This window comes from Anneissia japonica, unplaced genomic scaffold (assembly GCF_011630105.1).
Source record: "Anneissia japonica isolate Jap-2015-1 unplaced genomic scaffold, ASM1163010v1 scaffold287774_len439945_cov178, whole genome shotgun sequence".
NCBI lineage: Eukaryota > Metazoa > Echinodermata > Crinoidea > Comatulida > Comatulidae > Anneissia > Anneissia japonica.
Genome location: NW_022725867.1, coordinates 369,667 through 391,244, shown reverse-complemented (window position 1 = coordinate 391,244; position 21,578 = coordinate 369,667). Strand labels below are relative to the sequence as shown.

Below are 21,578 nucleotides of genomic sequence, written 5' to 3'. Positions count from 1 at the left end.
TTTCAAATAAGATTACAGAAGATGCATTTCGAATTTCATGTGGCAGAAAATTTGAACAATTTTGGAGATTTGTATGCAAACCTGTCCTTGAAGGTCTCAGTTATAAGGAAAGGAGTGAAAAACCTCCCCAATAGCATTATGAAATACTGTCAGAAATTAGTGTCAGAAAAAAATCTATGACCCGGTTCCAAATGTACAGTATTTCTTTTTCAATGCAGCATTTTCTTGTTGAGTTTCCTGGTAATTTAAAACCTCAATAATGTTTATTCCAATTGAGGAAAAGAAACCAAGGGTTCATCTTTGTCATTGTTTTTTTTCCTTTTTCATAGTCTAAAGTTCCTGTTTACAAATAGTGTTTGCTTAAGTACTGTACTGTATAGACTTCCTTATGCATAGTACTGTGTTATACTGTAGCCATTTGCATGTTGTACTTGGGGTTATGTACACTATTTCCCTGTGCTATTGTATCGCCATGTTTAGGTTCACTTTTGATATTGTGTTGGCGAAAATTAAGGTAAGAGTGATATTATATTGTATATCGATGGGAGGAATTCATTAAAACACTTTAAAAAACAAATTATTTTACTGTTATTTAACTAATATATCACAAATACTAGGTACTTTTTTTCTGTAGCATTCTTCTCTTAGAAGCTCTTGGATGTCTTCAATTTAAGCCAAATGAAATTAATTAAAGTTTCACAATCGGGATTTGAAATTATTTTTGGTTAGGGTATTTACTAATTTATTATTCCTATAAGTAGCAAACAAGCTGGTAAATAAAATTGGAAAAAAAAAAAAAATTAAAGAAAATGTAAATGTACTCCTGCCATTTTTAATTCTACCCCATAGTCGTTAAGAGTATTATTTCTAGTTCCTATGCATACTATGCATTAGGGACTCTTGCAGTCACATTTTGCATGTGTGTGTTTGTGTGTGTGTGTGTACATTTAGAGTGAAATTGCGCATGCGTCAGAAAAAGTTTTCCGACATTTCGTTTTTACCTCGCGACTTGAAGTTCCTCAGTGGTGGTTCAGTCACCTTCTTCCGGGTTTTTTCTTTTGATTAGCGCCCCCAGTTGCTTGATAAGATAAGAATAACAAACAAATTTGATATCTCTAGAGGGCGCCACATGTCATAAGGTCAATCGGGACAACTTTTCACCCGCGAGATGAGACAACAGGCTAGGCTGCTGCATGCTGCTGGAGGCTTGTATAATAGTACCTCCTGCCAGGGGTGATGGGGAGATGGCTAAGCATTTATTTAGGCCTATACCTGATGTGTAAAGTATAATATTCATTTTCCCAATATTCAAATGCAAAGAATTAACTTTTCAAGGTAAACCACCACAACACAAAATCCACCCAACTTCATATTGCCTCAAAATAAAACATGCATACCTGTAGGAACGTTGACGCCTGCAGCGTTCTGGTTTTTTTCCTTGGCAAAATTATTTTTTTTTAATAGCAAAATTGTTTCATGAGGGCATGGACCTGAAACTAGCACTACAATTAATTTTATATGGCCTTAAAACATCTTGTTTTCACCTTGAAAAATTTGAGCTCTAGTATTCTAATTGTAAGGTGAGAATGTGGGTGTGCCATGTGTTTGACAAAAAAGTTAAAAGGTGTGAAAGGTCTGACTTTCCGTGTGACCATGGGTGTGACACAGGGAAATTGTGAAACTGATGGTGAAAGGCTCACAACAACTACACACATTGGAAGTCACTGCCCTTTAATAAGATGGTATTGTTAAACAGTACATTCAAGTTAATCTCAACCAGGTCCTTGATGTATCAGGATATGTAGGAAGGAAACGAATGGTACTTGTGGAGGTTTTAGTAATCTAAATCTTTTATTACCTGGCTCACCCTGTATCGTATCCTGCCAGGTAAAGTCGATTCACTTCTCCCAATACCTTGCAACAGTATACAACATATCTTAGTGGAATTAAGGTAGGTCTAGAAATTTAAAAGACTTAATTTTTTAGGTGTTTATGATATGGAGCGAGAATTCCATAGTTGAAAAACTATTTTACTAACTTGTTACATGATTCAATAAATTGTTCGGATGTTGATATATATATATATATTCAGAGATGGTGCCAGCCTTGGCCAAACAAGTGGTCCATCGTTTCCCGACAGGTTGGCCAGAGTCCTCAGCCCCACCGTGTTTCATTTTTTCCAACTTCTAGGCTAGGACTCCCTGACTGCTGGCTGGTCAACTCGTTGGCGCCACGCTATCTGTATAATACTGATTTTGTTAGGCCAGTACTAGTAATTTTATTGGCTTCGATAAGTTATACCATAAGACTTGGTTTACCAGTTCTGGTCGTGTTGTAGTTTATCTTTGAATTTTAGGTTTTAGAAATATGTAGGAATAAATATAAGGTATATAGGAAATGCTTAAAAAGGTCTGTATTATACTATGCAAGAAAATAGCTCTTCAAGTGATCTTAATAGCCTACTACAGGTCAGTTTTATATCATAGTAATGTATATATATTATATATATATGAAGTTTAATAATTTAATATATTTTGAACATTAAAACTGAAATTCTACTTAATCCAAACCTCTATATTATTAACTATGTATTAATTGTTGAAACTAAATATAAAATGTAGCATTGAATTGTTGCATAATGTAAACAAAACTGTTATTATTATGTAATTAAAAATAATAATATGTTCAGTTGACATTTCAATACCTTTCATATAGAGCCCTCCATAAAAAAAATTAATGAATTTGGATTATACAGTATAATCCCTCCTTTAGGACACCCGTATTAAGGGAACACCTCTACTAAGGAGACACTTTCAGGCAGTAAACGAGGGAATGTATATCTACAGCCAACTATTCAGGGGACACCCCTATAAAGGGACACTTTTGGTGGTCCTGAAAGTGTCCCCTTAATAGGGATTCTACTATAGTTTGATCAATATTTAAAAAAACAAAAAATAGATCATTCTAAACAATGAGTTAGCGATTTTATATAAATACGGCAGGGAAGTAATTGTCAACAATTTACTCTGTATGCTTAGTTCAAAGTAAGGTAGAAGAGGAAGCTATTGGCCAGACCCTCTTCCTCTAAGATAATTCAGCCATTGTGATTCCAGCCTCTCAGGATGTTTCTATTGTTCCTGTTATAGTATTTGTTATCGTTTTCACAGGTTGATAGTTAGTGCCGTAATATCCGATGAGTACATGTGAATCCTACTTCTGACAAATCGTGTTACTGCAAAGCTTCAAATGAACATTAACTAGGGAAGGGGCGTTTCAGCCTGGGTTGATGCAAACAATAGAAAGGTGGAACTGAATCCCTATTCCAATGAAAACTTAATGGTCATTTTAAGTATTTTAACTAAAATACTAATTTGCTTCCCATACCCAGCCTACACATGATTGCCATCACAAGGCAAGACCTTTTTTTTTTTAAAAGATTATCTAAGGAGAGCGGAGAAAAATAAAAAGAAAGACTTATTTTCTTTTTGAGCAAATAGTTTTTCAAAAAACTTAAAGAGGAGAAAATAAAATAAAATTTTATTTGTGAATGTAAACAGTGTGGTAATGGGATGGTTAAGTTCTATAATTAGGAATATCTTGTTTTTGGAGATTTCAAGGCTGCAGCGGGCATAATATAAATGACGAAAATCTCATATTTTTCCGTGGCGGCGGGTTTGCTAAACAAGGTATTAAAAAAGTCTCGCCTAATTTCCAACTTGTAAATCTTCGATCAATCTTGCCATATTGATTTATTTTTCTTTAAATATTGGTAATATTTGCTGAGCTTAAACCAAATAACCAGTGTTTTAATCATGGACATTATAAACAAAGTTTTAATGTTTAGATCAAAAAGCTGATAAATATGACTTTGCAATTATCTTTTACAAGTTTTAGATTTTGAAGATTGTAAGCAAGAACAATTGTTTTGCTGATATAAAAAAAAAAAACTGCTATAGTACACATGGAAAAAAAATATTACCACATCAGAGCAGGTCATGAACTTTTGTCTAATTTACGAACTTAAGATTTGACCACAAGAGGGAGCTGTGCATTGAGACATTAGACTACTGCTGTGTAATTACATTTCCATTCACTTATTTGTAGGCACTGGAATTTAAACTGAGTACCATTCTGTATTAAATATAGCATTGTGCAATACATTTTTTATAATTTTACCACCATGGTTAAATAAAACTGGTGAAATCGTCTGTCTGAGTCTTGCTGGCATTTATTGAAGAATCGGTAGAGTATCATTGGAGAATCGGTAAAGTATCATTGGAGATTTTAATATCTTGGGCTCAAATATTGCTCATATTTTTTTATCTTTTCTAAAGTTACTAAAATGGTTTGTTTTAATTGTTATACCTCCTCATTGTTTTGTATTCTTTGTCGTTTTTCTGGTAGCAGCATTGTGCAATTCAAATCCATAAAAGTAAATCTGTTTATGGAAGAGTAAAGATCACAGAAAGTTAGATTTGTTTGGTTTTTTTTTACTTAATATTTGAAGGTATATCAACTTTGTCAGTTATGCAACCTAGGTGTTTAAATATCTGCTTGGACACAACAACTTCAATATTATTGAAGTAGAGCACGGATGAAGTTATGGTGGGTGGGGCCACCCTTCCTTGAAAGTAAACAGTGTGGTAAAGTTCTATAATTAGGAATATCTTGTTTTTGGAGATTTCAAGGCTGCAGCGGGCATAATATAAATGACGAAAATCTCATATTTTTCCGTGGCGGCGGGTTTGCTAAACAAGGTATTAAAAAAGTCTCGCCTAATTTCCAACTTGTAAATCTTCGATCAATCTTGCCATATTGATTTATTTTTCTTTAAATATTGGTAATATTTGCTGAGCTTAAACCAAATAACCAGTGTTTTAATCATGGACATTATAAACAAAGTTTTAATGTTTAGATCAAAAAGCTGATAAATATGACTTTGCAATTATCTTTTACAAGTTTTAGATTTTGAAGATTGTAAGCAAGAACAATTGTTTTGCTGATATAAAAAAAAAAAACTGCTATAGTACACATGGAAAAAAAATATTACCACATCAGAGCAGGTCATGAACTTTTGTCTAATTTACGAACTTAAGATTTGACCACAAGAGGGAGCTGTGCATTGAGACATTAGACTACTGCTGTGTAATTACATTTCCATTCACTTACTTGTAGGCACTGGAATTTAAACTGAGTACCATTCTGTATTAAATATAGCATTGTGCAATACATTTTTTATAATTTTACCACCATGGTTAAATAAAACTGGTGAAATCGTCTGTCTGAGTCTTGCTGGCATTTATTGAAGAATCGGTAGAGTATCATTGGAGAATCGGTAAAGTATCATTGGAAATTTTAATATCTTGGGCTCAAATATTGCTCATATTTTTTTTATCTTTTCTAAAGTTACTAAAATGGTTTGTTTTAATTGTTATACCTCCTCATTGTTTTGTATTCTTTGTCGTTTTTCTGGTAGCAGCATTGTGCAATTCAAATCCATAAAAGTATATTTGTTTATGGAAGAGTAAAGATCACAGAAAGTTAGATTTGTTTGGTTTTTTTTAACTTAATATTTGAAGGTATATCAACTTTGTCAGTTATGCAACCTAGGTGTTTAAATATCTGCTTGGACACAACAACTTCAATATTATTGAAGTAGAGCACGGATGAAGTTATGTTGGGTGGGGCCACCCTTCCTTGAAATTCTTCAGAAGACTAAAGCTGATTTCTTGGCCATCCACTTTTATTAACCCCCCTTCTCCATCATTAAAAGCCACTCTTATTATTTAGAATTTACCAATTTTATTACACAACCACCCTTTAAATGTTTACCATCCACCCTTAGTTTTCTACAGCTACAACCCTGTAGAGCACAGGTGGACAAAGTGGGGCCCGGCAGCGATTTCTTTTGCGGCCCGCGAATATTAAATAAAAAGCGTATGTTTGTGGCTTACAAAGCAACATTGGCTAAAAAACACCTTGTTTTTTATGGCCTGACACCGATCATACATAAAAAGTAATTAAAACTGGGAATAAAGTGGTGTAAAAGCAGTGCTTGGAGGTTTTCAGAAGCGCACTGGAAAGATCAAAGTTTAGGCGCCCCCCTCCCCAAATTGTGATTTTACCTTTTGTAGACACTCAGATAAAATGCTGAAAATCTCAAGTACACCATATACTGTATCACAAGGAATCTGATTCTTTCAAAAAAGGTATCTTTAACAACTTACTAGTGATATGCAAATGAGATTCTTGTAGTAAAGTGAATCATAATCACTAGATTATATCACTTTCCTCCATAAATCACATGACCAAGGACCAAGGGTCAGATGAACCTCAAGTGGATAGTAGTTACCATAACTTATCTGATTAAATTAAGATTGCATATAGTGAATGCTTACAAATCTTGAATGGAGTACTTATGCTCTCTCTAGGAATTCTTATCTTCTGATCATCAGTACTGTTTGTTGTTGCCTCCATTGTTTGGCTTAAGTATCTAGTACCAGAGTGCGCACTTTTATTATGTCAAAATATTTACAGTTCTAAGTTGACATCAGGGTATTCTAGCCCAGAGGAGGTACATTTTGGAAGTTTTTTTTTAAGTACAGTAGAACACCTCTTTGTAAATCCCTATTTAGGGGACACTTTTTTTGGTCTCAAAGATAATCCCCTTAATAGGGGACTTGTAACTTTTGTTCTATTGTATGCTCGAACCTCTCCTGCGTGAGAGTGTTCCTCTGCTTTGAAAGAGAGAGCCAATAAATTATTATTATTAGAGGTTGTACTGTATGTATATAATATGTATTCATAAATATTGTTATTGGATATGTAGGGCATTAACAATCTCAATCCTCTGTATCAAAATGTCATTCTCACCCTCCCCCACCCCACCTTTCATCTGATTATAATTTGCAAACATACACAATTCTCAACCACCACCACTCCCAGGGGGTGTTCCAAGTCATGCTTCAGTGCAGTGTAATGTAGCCAACACATGATGCAACTAAGTACATACTAACACTACCATAATAAGTACCTATATAAAATAGTCATAGTGGAGCAATATCAATTATACATGCTTATAAATTCCAAAGTACTGTATGGTAATGAAAAGCTGAAGAGTAAAATCATTTCTTTTACCCCAAAAAAAATCAAAATTGTGAGCCAACATGATACAGAATTTATGTGTAGGTATGTGGTTCATGACACTAGGCTACTGTAGCTAATGTTATTACTTTGCAGAGCTTAGCATTCTGTTGGTAGGTTGGCATGGCAACAGCAACCCAACAACTGACCTTGCAGACTGGATTTCACCCTTGGGCAACAAAAATATTTCTACTCACAAAAAAGTTTCAGGTTGGAAAAAAGGGGATTTTGTTTACAAATTTACTGAAGGGATATTTCTTCATTTGTATAATTTTTTGTTTTTTGCTTACATTATTAAATTTCTAGTTTATTGTTCTGTAGATTATCACCATCATACTAAAAGTTGTGGTTCCAAAAATGACCTCTATGTACTATGGTATTTAAAAGTTTTTTAAATAATATACATATCTTATAATACTAGGTCATTTGAGATAAGGCTTTATCTGATATATTTATTGATTGTAAATGATTAATAAGGATGCCAAAGCTATTGCATCTTTGTTTTGTATGCAAATACTCTGTTTTACACAGCACATAGATACCATGTAGTAAGCATTACACAAGTCCCCAACCATTAGTATACCATTTTCATAACTTGTAATGTAATAATAATGTTTACACAACATTTACACATGTTAATGGTAATATATAATATTCTACACTGTTCAAAGTAAGAAATATAATTATAAAAGGAGTGGCGGAAGCATTTATTGATTGGTACAGCATGAAAGTCTCTAATAACCTTATCCCCACCATGGTTGCGGCTCAGGGTAGAAAACTTTGTAAAATTTACACATCTAGATGCTCGGAAGCAGTTTGGCGCAGCGGGAACGGTTTGGCGCAGCGGGAACGATTTGGTTTCCCAACCTCGAGGTCAGGGTTCCAATCCCTCACTGTTCATTTCGCATGTGTCCTTGAGCAAGATGCTTTATCTGCATTGCTTCTCTCCACCCTGGAGTATAAATGGGTACCTGGTGGAGTTGATTCCTGGTTACAGTGCCTGCAGTTTGCTGCTAGGATCATGAAACTTTAAAAATGAAACCAGTTTTATTTTACAAGATTTACTGACATGGAGTTGAACTTCTGGGAAAATCATGACTAAAAACAGATATCCATGTTTGGTGAGACAGATTTTTTTTGTCAAAACTCAGGAGACCCACAAATGGGCATCTGTATGTAGAATTTCCTTTCCGTACAAATTCCAAAATAAGCTGATGATCTAAGCCTATAGGTTGTAGACTTAAGTGAGTCATTGACAGTCTAGTGGCTGTGTAGCCCTTGTCAATTCACTGATGCTTGGGAGCTGATCTTCATTGCGTTGCATGCCTGTGAGGAGGTTCTCTGATTCATACTGGAAATTATGGAGCCTATGAATCATACGAAACAATCATGTGAATAATAATAAGTCATTGGAATTTACTCTGTGATTGTTTAGTGACACATGGACTCTCAGTATTAATATACAAGAGGTATTTTCAATCGTAGCGTCGTTTGTTATATCAATTTCATTATAGTTTAGTATGGTTTGTGTTGTACATTGCATAGGTAGTTGTAGAATATAGGCCTCATATTCTATCATATGCCTACAATGTGTTTAATTTGTATAAATGATTTTAATAATTTGGAATAACTGATTATTTTTTTTTTTATTAAATGTGTTTTCTGTCAGTAGCTTGATACATTAGTATGTTTGAATAAACAAGATAATTACCATAGATATCTGAATAGTGTACGCTTGTATGTTGATATTGTTTAAAAGGATAATTAACGCTTGAAACAGTAGTCCTTCGCCATATGTCTATTTTATAATTGCTGAAGACTATTACTGTATTATAGTACTTAAGTTTGGTGTGCTAATTGTGTTGAATTATAATATCATTAGTATTGTATAATTTCCAATAATTCTATAAATATATGGAAATACAAGTGTATTTGAGAAATATTTTATTTAGCAGAATTTAATAAAAAAAAATGTTAAAATAGGCCTATTATGTATGCCTAGAGTATATTGAAGGCAGATTTAGTCATCACTCGCATTAATTGTTGTCTATTTGTAATGAGGCGTTAAATCACTTGGCTAAGTACACTCCCACTTCCTAAGTCATGCTCTATTGGTTTCATCAGGAGGACTTTGTACAGTACTTAAGGTGTGTCAGGTCTTAATTATTTGCTTCTCAGGTGATGAGTTAGCCGAAGGTAAAAAATATCTTTTTTATCTTTTTGATGATAAATTATTATAATGTAATTGTGTAATTCACCTGTTTTGAATGTAGTGGAAATGATACTAGTTAAATCAATAACTGTTGGTACACTGGCTGTATCTTATTCCTGTACAGTATATCAACACTGGAAAGATAAATGGTCAAAATTATTTGCTAATTTGATATTTTGCATCAGGAATTTTAATAGGAATGTCCTATCTGACATGCTATCTTACTGAATGCTTAGGGTGTTTAAAAAAAAAACAAATCTTACAGCTGTTAGGGTGGGATTTGAACCCACAACCAATGCATGGTGTCATAATCACTAAACCACCAAACTTGCACTACAAGGCTAGTGTTGAATGTGATAAAGAAGGAAAAGTGGCACTGCAATACTATAGGTATATTGATAGTGTTTTGTGTCAGGAAATTTAACATCATTTCTATAAATTTATTTGCATCATACAAATAAACTGATAATACTGCCTATATCAGCTAACATAATGATAATACTATTATTAAATACAATGGTATTCAGATAAAAGGGGATGACGGTACACTGGAAATGGATTGGTGTTTGGGTAGGGTTGTGTGGTACATTGGACTTTGGTGGTATGTATCACGGAGCATTGGTTATGGATTGGTCCCGATTCTGTGGTACATAGGCAGGTATGGGTAGTTGGTACATTGGGTGAAATGGTTGTTGCATTGGGTAGAGATAGGTTTTACCATTAGGGATAGGTAGTCATTCCTGATGATGACATAATTAATGTCGAAATATTGAATCCCAACACGATGGCGTGTATTTCAATACTTGGAGTATGTATTATACTTTCTTGGATAGGTAGTAAGTGCATTAATAGAAATGGACTGTGATACCATTATGGATGAGTGGTACATTGGGTAGGGATTGGTTGTACCATTATGGATACAGGTAGGTATTGCAATGGGTATGGATTGTACCATAATGAATGGGGGGTGCATTGCATAGGGATTGGTTGTGACTACACATTTGATAAGGATATACCGATATGTTGCATTTGATAGGCTTACAGTAGGTGCTACATTTTATATTACTATTGATTTTATAAAAAAGGTTTAGGTAAATATAATGATAAATGTTGCTGTGGATCATGTAGATATTGGATTGAATAGGTTTTGCATTGAATAAAGATAAATATTAGTATCATGCTCCTGATGTTCTTGATTAAAATCAGTGGTTTGTGCCACACAGTAAATTTCCAATTTCTCGTAATTTCATTATTATAATTTTTTTATGCTCAATTTTTAGAATCTTTCGTTGCTGGCTGAATTTATACTTTCAGGTCTTTGTTCCGAACAACATGATTCTTTGCAGTTATAATTTATTCTAAGTTCACTTCTTCTTTCAGTTTCCATATTAGTGAGTTGTAGTAATATAGCATCATACCTAATATGAAAGTCGAGAACACGACAACCATAGGGCGTTGGTTTAGTTTAAATTTCAGATTTTGTCTTTGTTTGCTAGTTTAAGCACACCAAGTCCTTTATGGTTGTCTGATAGAAGGTAAGGACTGTTATTAATACTTAAGTTCACTCCGTTACACTTATTTTATGTGACTATACCGTAGTAAGCCGGATCCAATTGGGCGAGGCTTAGCATGTTTATATGGTCTAAATGCAGCCAAAATGTAGATAACTTTGAAGTGAAGACTTTAGGGATTGAATTATCCAAATCATGTGGAGCTCATCGCAGTGTCCAAATTAATATGTTTACAGTCAATATTAGGTGGTCTCTTGTAAATATTTATCATTGTAACCTGGGGAATATTGTGTTTGTGGGTTGTCGTTGATACCGTAAAGAGACAGGCAGGCACAAGATATTCAATAATGTCATGTTTTAATTCTTAATCTATGCCGGTACCATGGATCGTTTCCATGATGCGTGTGTGTCTCTCTGAATGATTGACTGACTGACTGACTGATGTCTCTAACGACACATGACATCACAGCAGGGTCAATGAGATTTCCATAAACCATAGATGATTTTTTTTCAATTGGTAGCTGCAGCAAGTAGAGTATGTAAAAAGAAGAGAATTCATTTTACATGTAAATGCATTGAACTCATAGGTACGGCATGAGAATACCGTCTGCATTGTAATAGAAATAGAGGTGCGCCCTCGGAAACATTATATTGAAATGGAAGTGCGCCAGCTACATCATACTGTTGTCCCATAACACTACATGCCTATATATGGTCATGATGACATCACATCATGACCATATATGGGCACATCATGACTATATACGGGTAACTAAAAACAACTCCGCTCCTTATCCTCCTAAATAATAAAAAAAAACTTCGCTGATAAAAGCATCACATTATTTCATTTATTTAAGAGAGCCCCTCAGTATCAGCCAACCTTCTAGGATACACTGGAAGGGTCATCCTCTATAAATCCGTAAAATAAAAAAATGTCATCTATACTTGATCTAAGTTGTTATATTAGATGTTATTTGTAACTTTCATTGATAATAATTGATAATACTTAATATGATCATGCACTCAACTGATAATTTCATAGCAATGCAAACAAACATGATGAGAACTAAAAAATTCAGCTTATTATTTCAAAACAACAAATTTTTGTCAAGAAATTTTGAAAACAGTTTGCTAAATTTGGGACTTACAGTATATATCCAGTACCCTATTAATTGCCATCATTCAACCGTAATTTCAACAGAGTTAACTTTCAGTCATTTTGATAGTAATCATTTTATAATTACGGCATGAACTTTGAATTGTAGTTTCCAGCTGATGTTTAAGATGTTTTAGATGTAATTATTATTATTTCATTATTTATTCTGTTCAAGAGTTGAGTATATTAAAGTGCATTATTATGTCAAGGTCAAGAGTCAGTTCAAAGGTCAAACAAACTTTCTGCTTGGCTCCGCCTGTTACATATTGTTGCTAAGGTCCCACAAAATGATAGTGTTAAAGACACGCAAACGTGTTTGCGTGTCAACATGTGTTACACGTGCGCATATTCCTGGCCTGATTGGTAAATAGTTAACTGAAATGATCCAATAGGGCGATGCAAATTTATATCTTGCATATTGATAATAGTAACTGTGACATCAATCAATTTTTATGCAGCCACTGAAATTATGACAGTGAGGGGATGGAGGCGGGGGTGGGGAGGCATACAGATACAAAAAAAGAAAGTTAATGTACACTACAGAGTATGTTTGAATAGCTTATGAAAGTGAAAAAAAAGAGGTGCCCCAAAAATAGATAGAAGAGAGTATTAAAAAGAAAACCTTTTTTTTTATATGGCCTGATAATACAAAGTTTAAAACTAAATCACAAAGGATTATGGCAAACCCTTGTCATTTCCCTTTATGCAAAGTAGCTATTGTTAAATGCTGATCCGCAAACTGTCTATAAAATCATTTACTGTAGTCTAGACTGGTTTATATTCACAACCTGAAGGCATGGTACAGTTTATTAGTATTGCTATGCGAATTCCTAGCATCTAAAGATCTATATATCAAGTATTTTATGGTTGAGAGGCATGCCAGCAGTTTTAACTATACATTGTTATTAATACATGTGTTTTATGTTTATACTGTTGAAAAAACGATAAATTATGTGGTTGGGTTGTTTGTTTTTTTTTTAAGGTGTTTTCTTTACTATTTTAGAGTGACAGTATCAGTAAATATGGGCTGGCAATATGCCAAATTCACAGATGGTCAATTTATTTGACGCGCTCAAAATAAGTAACCCTGTAATTTGATAACCAGATGAATATTATGCAATAAACAGGTTTAAGTAAATAAATGATACAGGATGAAAATAAACAAAATGAGTTACAGAAACTGAGATTTATTGAATGAACATTTCAATTGATTACATTCTTATCTTTAAGGTATTATTTTTATTATTATTTTTATTATTATTATTGTTATTTTTTTTTTATATCATTTACATAGCACTATTATTTTATTATTATTATTATTATTATTATTATTATTATTATTATTATTATTATTATTATTATAACCACAATTTAATTTTTGTCCTTGAAGCTTGGTTTGACAGTATACCTAGTATGCATACCATTGTGACATTTGACCCTAATGGCACTGTTATATTATTGATTTGAAGAAGATATTACCAGTACTTTGAAATTATTAGAATTCTAACAGTATGAATTATCACTATTTAATTGTCATTGTGATTGTATTTAAAAATGTACTTTAGTGCATTACATATTGTGGAATTTCTTATTCATATGCAAATAATTTGGATGAAATCTAATTATTTATATAGTTTGTCATATAGTATTTTTAACAAAATTGAATTTGTGTATTTTACAGATTGTAGGAGAATGAGAAATGTCGTTATCGGAGCGGCGCCCTTCAATCCTTACTCTTGCCAGCATCAACTACCCCGATTTGGTAAGTTATGGTTCATTTCAATTTGTCCATTGTTTATGTTCAATTGCCTTCATTTCTATATAACCTTTGACCTTCCACCTAGTTAGGTTTCTACAAAAGTTAAGTCTGTCTTAATGCCCATTCCACAAATTTTTCTAGATCAGTTTTACAGAGCTTACACAAATGCCAGATGGAGTACGGTATTATTAGCATGGACAGACACAATTCAAGACTCAAACAGATTCACTATTTTACCTAATTGAAATAAATTATTTAATTATTGCTTTCTAAATTATGTAACTTGCTCATAATGAAAATGTAAGTCCTAAAACAACTAATTACAAAAGGACATATAAATCAATATACTTTTAGCAGAATACATTTCTGTACAGCAATGGAAATTCTTCATACATAACAATGTAAATTTCTGACAATCGAGGGATATGGTAGAGGACAACATGCACACTTGAATAATTAAATTAATGAGGATTTTTAAATAGATTTTAGCATAGCCGTCTAGCACGATATTTATCTATACTGCTTCTAAAGGAGAAAGGCGCAATATTGGTCATTTTGGGGTTTGTCACTGATATCTCTTGAGTTAAGACATAGGCATTTTTTGATTTTTTTCCAAAAAACCAAGCTATGTTGATGATATTGATGCTATTTTTGTTGATATGTGTGTATTACAAAGATGCTTTATATCTGCTAACCATGAAATATATGCAAGTGAATCTGTTTTTATACTGATATAGCAGCTATTTTTGATAGTCGATATTTGTATATTATCTAAATGCTTTATTATTGCTATCTATCGATTGTATGAAAATATATGGCTTTGTTGACATGATATATCAGCTATTTTATAAAAAGAAAAACAAACATGTCAAATACGGAATAAGAATTGTCATCTCCAAAAAAAAAATCTCTGTTGGAACAATGTATTTATGTTGTCATGATTTGATTTTACAGGTAAATGAAATAATTGTCTACTCCTTCACAAGGAGATTAGTGATATATCTATCTCCAAAACCTCCAAATTACAAAAGCCTGAAAAATAAATCATCATGCAGCAAATACCAAAAAGGTCAAAAGGCATTCCTGGGCTTTCACATTTCATTAATCATCGCAATCATTTATATCATGTATTGTACTACTACTACTATCATAATACAAGTCAATGATGATGTCATCTCTGTAACTCCCAATATTATTTTCCTATCCCAACTATGCACTAATTTTTTCATTATTGCACTATTGACATTTTGCTGGTATAGTTACCTGTATATATAATTTATGACAAAAAAAATTTATTATTTAGGCGCATGGGCTTTGACGTAATGCCTGTGAGTTCTTGGGGGCAGGGTTGAAGACTCAGGCCCCAATCAAATGGCTCCTAACCAATCAAGTTCTACAATGCTGTTATTATTATAATGGTATTGAAAGTATTAAATTTACTATCCAGTATTTTGAAAACTATTAGTCATATTCTAGTTACTTTTAAAATGTCATAAAACAATAAAGAATTATATAATAAGCATATCGGTGGCTTTCCTTTTATTTTTAGATAACGTGTTTTTCTGAAAAACAAGTTTTAAATCACCTATTTTAATGAATTCTGTATTGCTAAGCTCTGCCTTCTGAATCTGACCCGCATTTGACCTTTACTGGATACGACATACACTCGGTACAACATAACAGAGGATGTTCGCGGGATCGCGACTCTTGGCAACACAAACATTAGATAGTAGGATTCATGGGTTTACGATTATTCTCACTTAATGCCTAGGGTAATCATACGCTGGAAATTCGGAGAGTAATTATTAAGTAAACATTCAAAACATTAGCAGCCCTCAAAATTAGCGTCGTCATCACGTTATGACCACAACGTAAAAGCGAGGATGTGAGTAGGCCTTGGCCTAGCTAGGCCCTATTCTCTGCATCCACCCCATACCACGGAGCCCGTACTCGCTACATAAATTAACAAATGTGTTTGAATAAAACAATAAAACTATTTGTTTTGACTTACTTTATTCATGATGATTAAATCTTACACAGAATACATGCATATTACTTTATATGCTTATGACAGCCGAGGTTGTTTACTTTTTGCTAGAATACGTGTTCTCTGCGTCTTTTCCGATGTTCTTCGCTCGATCTGAGCCGCTCAGCACAAATTTGTTTTGACTTAATATTAGTGATGATTAAGGGTTTAATTACAGTATCTTACAAAAAAAAATATACACGCATATTTTTATGCTATATTATGACGGACAGGGTTGTTTAATTCTTGCTTCAAAGCATACTTCTTCGTAGGGCGGATCACTTGTTCTCTACAACTTGGTCTTTCTTCAGATGTTCTTTGCCGACGCTCGATCGGGGCCGGCTCGACCCGATTTAACGGTATTTGGACATTTTGTGACGACGTTGATCAATGTGTTTGAATGAAATTAAAATTTCATTTGTTCAAATTCGCTTTCTAGTGGCTCAAATTAATAAAGCTGCTCCATTTCTTTGCTTCCTATTATTAATACTTTCTCAAGTGAACCTCTTTTATATATCGTGCTATACGATGTTTGTATTACATAAACAGGATGGCTGTGATTGTTATACCGAGTCTACGTCATCAGCTCTACTCGCACTTCAGTGAACATCTCCAGTGGGCGGGGCTTATACTAATATTTTTAACCCGTCATTTTTAATATTTATAAACCAAAAATCAAATATTTTACTACCACTCATTTGTTTAACATAATGTAATACTTCAAAAATCAGCAAATTAAGCATAATTTTAATTGGACTTTAAGCATACTAGGCAAACATACAATTGTTTCTTTCAAAACATAACAATTCGTATAGTATATTGCAATAATATGGACAGTACGAGGCATGGCTTAGCTTCAGGTTCCATTTATTTGTCACAAGGCAAGCCATATATGAAATACATTTACAAACTTGAAATGAGTAGAGCACAATTAAATCAAACAACACTTACAATACTATACAATGATTTTAAGAATATAATAAATATTCCAAAATATATTTAATGCAGTGTATAGGTTGCCAGGAAGCACAATTTGAGTTGGATTAGCCCCATATATTATTAATGTACATTAGTTATTATTGAACAGTCTTAATTGCCAGGAAATTACCTACTTCAGCAAGTAAAATATAAATTCAGTGTACGAGTCAAAATGCAATCCAAAATGTCGATAAAACAGAACGGTAATGCTTAGTCCTGAAATTCTGTGTTACAATTGGAAACTTGGAAGATGGTACAATAGATGAGAAGCAAACATAGTGTTTCAGGGCAGAAACAATATAGAAGGGAGGAGGCAGTATCAAGGGGTAGCAGGGGGGAGAAATTGGGGGTAGCACGGAGGTATGCAGAATAGAGGGTAGACAAGTGGCACTATAAGAATATGTTAGAGAGGAAACAATTTGAGTAGGATTAGAGTAGTAAGAAGAGGAGTTTAGAGGGATTAATAGGCCCAAGTAGTTGTTTTAAGTCTCTTCAGACTACTGTATTACATTTTATTTGACAAAAACATGTGATATGCTAAATATGGTCATGAGGACATCACATCATTACCACATAAAGGTACATCATGACTATACATGGGCATACAATCAGTATCCTTTTCAAAGATAACTTGATAGTGTGTGGAGAAGCGATTTGGCGCAGTGGGAACTGTTTGATTTCCTAACATCAGTGTCGGGGTTTCACCTGTGTCCTTGAGCAAGACACTTTATCTACGTTGCTTCTCCCCACCCAGGAGGTACCTGGTGGCGTTGCCTGCTCACTGCGCTGTTTACCAGTAGCAACATTTAAAGTATGTTAACCAAACAACCAGGGAAAAGGAACACTTTATATCTGCAAAGAAAGGCGCTATGTAAATGGTATAAATAATAATATAATAATAATAATAATAATAATAATAATAATAATAATAATAATAATATGAAAATAAGAAAAGTAAAACATTGCCAAATCGGAGATTTTGCAATACCGCACGATAATCGCATTGAGGAGAAAGTGATTAAATATCCAGATTTAGCAGAAGAATTGAAAAAATTATGGAAAATTAAAACAGTGATCATTCCTGTTGTGATTGGGACATTTGGAACAGTTCCAAAGAAATTAAACAAAAGACTGGAACACATTGGTGTAGAGACCAGAATAGATGAACTTCAGAAAAATGTGATTCTGAACACGACAAGTATCATTAGGAATGTCGTAGATAATAATAATGATAATAATAATAATAATAATAATAATAATAATAATAATAATATTAATAATAATAATAATAAAAGTAATAATAAAAATAATGATGATGACAATAATAATAATAATAATAATAATAATAATAATAATAATGTGGACAGAGTTTATAAAATTTGTGTGTCTGCTAAAGTATTATATTTTTATTGTCATTTAATTCTTGCAGGTCATCATAACAACAAAGTTCTTGATAATAAACAAAATACCTACACACTTGTCTGACTCATGTCATTAATATTTAGGAGTTTGAACTTAATATCAGCTTATAATATTAAGCAATTTACGACTTTAAGCTTTACATATATTTATATGTGCTATGTACTCTAAAACTCTTTGAATATAATACTGGTAGATTTTTGCTTGCATTTAGGCATTGTTCACTGTCATTTCTATATTGTGACAGCTTTTATGCCTTAAATTTATGATTTTTTAAAAATTAATTTTGTCCATACCATGCTTTTTATGTTATATGAAGAAAATGAAAATTGAGAAATATAAAAAATATGTTTGTATGTCAATTGTAATTAAGTTTTATGACCTGAATAACTGATTATGAACTGATATGAACTGAATAATTGCTATGTGATAAACAGCTAAATTGGACTCCACTCATTAAGTACAAGACTAATTCTAAATAACTCAATAACTGTCCAACATTCCTATAATAATGCATTGACCTAATTCTCTATTCTGTCAGTGTAATTTGTTTACTCATTGTAGACCTACCTGTACTTTACTAAATCTTCCACATGCATTTAAGCCTCTCTTAAGGTGCCTTTCACAACCCTTGGGTCATGAAAATCTGGAGATTTTTTTAAGGATCTTAAAAAAATCCGGAGATTTACCAAAAAATCTGGAGGTTTCCATAATTAACCATAAGACGATGCAAGATACCAAAAAAGTCATGTCACTGCAAATCATTGGCCGTTGGTGCGACATTCAAATTGAAATTTGCTGCTTGTTTATTGCACCGCGAAGTGAATACATTGAATAATAACGTCAAATCAAGCAAATTATACGTATATCAGTATTTTTGGGGAGGGGGATTTCCTGTGAAATCGGGTGAAAATTACATTCGATCCTGAGAACTGGAGATTTGTTTAAATATCGGGTGACACCCGACAGGATCGGGTGAGTTAGCAGGTCTACTTTCACTGGGTTTCTTAGGTGTTTTCTTGTTTTTTAGACATAATATTATAAGAAGGCAATATCAAACAACTTCTGTTTTTGAAATAAAATAATAAATATACAATTTCATCTTGTTATATTTTATTCAGTATTTTGGCGTATTTTTATGTCTCAAATTTAGTTAACGTCATGTATTGAGCCGCAAGGACCGGCAGTGATCGTACAAGCCACCGATGGACTTCCACTAACACCAATGCTATGCACAGCATTACAGAGCCCAGAAGAAGACTATCTAGGTGTGGAGGAGGCTAGAACCTTTAAAGAACTTGGTAAGCTATCTTTCCCCATACCATCATGACATCTGCGTGATATTTAAAGCTGTTTCCAGACTATCAAATCTTCTATGACAAAAAACTGATGTATGCCCATATATAATCATAATGTGCCTATATATGGTCATGATGTGATGTCATTCCGATGTCATCATGGCCATATTTAGGTATGTCACATTTTTCGCAAACAAAATTTGATAGTCTGGACAGGGCTATGACCCATATACTGTAGTAGGTTGACAGATAAAGTAGTTAGTAATGCTGATATCTGTTTAAAAAAAAATTCTGTGTAATCTACTTCCGTTAAAGTAAGTAGTTCACAGATTTCATTATCATGTCATTGTAAATGTTATCTAGGCTTAAAATTGAGCGTGTTATCTCAGTACCAAGTCCATTTCTGATACTACCACATTGTCACTATGTCTAGACTATGTAAATATATTTAAAAATTGGTCTTAGTATTAAATCATTTAGGACATAAGCTCAAATACACATTTTATTTTGGAATAATTGTACTAAAAGTTCAATAAATCTAATTTATTTATTTAGTATTGAAAACCCAATCATTTTAATAGCTGGAATAGGTTAAATATGGAGTATGTTACGAAAAATAATCAGGACTAGCGTATTGTACATTGATGTTTTTCTCTAGATTAGAGAACCACATTTTTGAAATGTATTACTGGTATGCACTTATAGACAGAAATAATGATGAATAAAGGCAACATTTGTCATTTCACTAGAGGGCAGCAGACATTTTGAGTCATTTGCTATAGAGGACAGCATTGCATTTTATTTTAATATGTTGTTTCTAGAAATAACCAGGTTCTCTAACTTTTTTTATTGGTAACCTATTATTATTGTAGTCATTAAATAGTGCTTTTTTTTTTATCAAGTTTAACAAAAATAAATGAAATGCAAAATTGTGATGGAAAAACAATTTGAACTTCAGTAATTTTGTATGCCCTCCTTAAAAGTATCCTATTTTTTCTACAAAACGCTTTTATTTTGATTTAATACTATTACTATTAATCTTTTTCAAAATGTTATACTGTACATTGTTGGTTGTGTGATCAATGCTTCTAGAGACTTTGATTGCATTGTCTGCTGCCCTCTATTGATTATCCTGTAGGATGAGTTATAATAATTAACATGCTGAGCTATAAAGTAAAGCATCGTTGTACTGCAATGCACATCACAACCAGATGTATGACCATTATGTATTGGTTGCCATGCCAAACACCGCTCCTTAACATGATCTTTATTAAAGAGTGGAATCATCTCCGAGTTAAGGGAAGAGAACTGATGTCATAAATGTTAGCCACTGTTTTAAATTTTATTCAGCATTCTGAGTGTCACCTGGCTCTAAGAGGTGACGTGGTAAATAGGTGTGTCTGGGGTAAGTGATTTAAACCGAAGTTTTTTTTGTTTTTTTAACTAGTGCTATCATTATAGGTGTCAACAATTCTGAATTAATGAGTTTTGTTACAATAATTATTTAACAAGGTTGAGCATGATTAGGTTTTCATTCATTTTGTGTTATATTTTTAAAATCTTTACACTATGTTTTTGTTTTGAGTTCTTACAAGTTGGTTTTCTTTTGGTTTGTAACTCATTCTATATATTATATTATATATAACTGGTGTTTAAATTGCACAGTATGCAACATTATGAGAGGTTGTTTGGTCCATTGGTTGGTTTGTTTTTCAGTTGTGTAACCTACGAGGGTCCCATTGATTTGTTTCAGCATAAGGTAATAGTGAGCCTAAAGCAGACCAGTTTTGTCACCCAACAAGATAAAACATTAGTTGTCTTTTAATTCTTTACAAAATCTAAACATTTATGTTTAAAACATTATTTCAGTATAATTTTGGTGATATAAACTGACAGTAGGTTTGCTTAATTGGTTAATTGTTCTTTTATGATTATTTTGGAAGTTAAATAGTTCATTCGTAACTTTTGATTGTTTTTAAAAAGATTTTTGTTCTTGGATTGAAATCTGATCGTTGTTTTACTAATGTTTTTACTAATCATTTTCAAATATTTATTCATCATTATAATGCCATATAT

The 21,578-nt window shown here is 32.9% G+C and overlaps 1 protein-coding gene across 8 annotated transcripts in view; it reads left to right on the top strand.

The window, feature by feature from the left end:
* Positions 1-21,578, top strand: part of LOC117112950 (ETS-related transcription factor Elf-1-like) — a 63,676-nt gene that overhangs the window by 17,851 nt on the left and 24,247 nt on the right. For 5 of the 8 annotated variants that reach the window (XM_033256175.1, XM_033256178.1, XM_033256171.1 and 2 more), the window contains 2 exons: positions 13,704-13,784; positions 19,358-19,505. In XM_033256175.1, coding sequence (XP_033112066.1) covers positions 13,722-13,784; positions 19,358-19,505 — 211 coding nt within the window. In that variant the 5' untranslated portion in view covers positions 13,704-13,721. Of the gene's footprint in view, positions 1-459; positions 515-1,890; positions 1,952-13,703; positions 13,785-19,357; positions 19,506-20,807; positions 20,908-21,578 lie in introns of those variants that run through there. The other 3 variants (XM_033256174.1, XM_033256173.1, XM_033256180.1) reach the window with 3 other exon arrangements.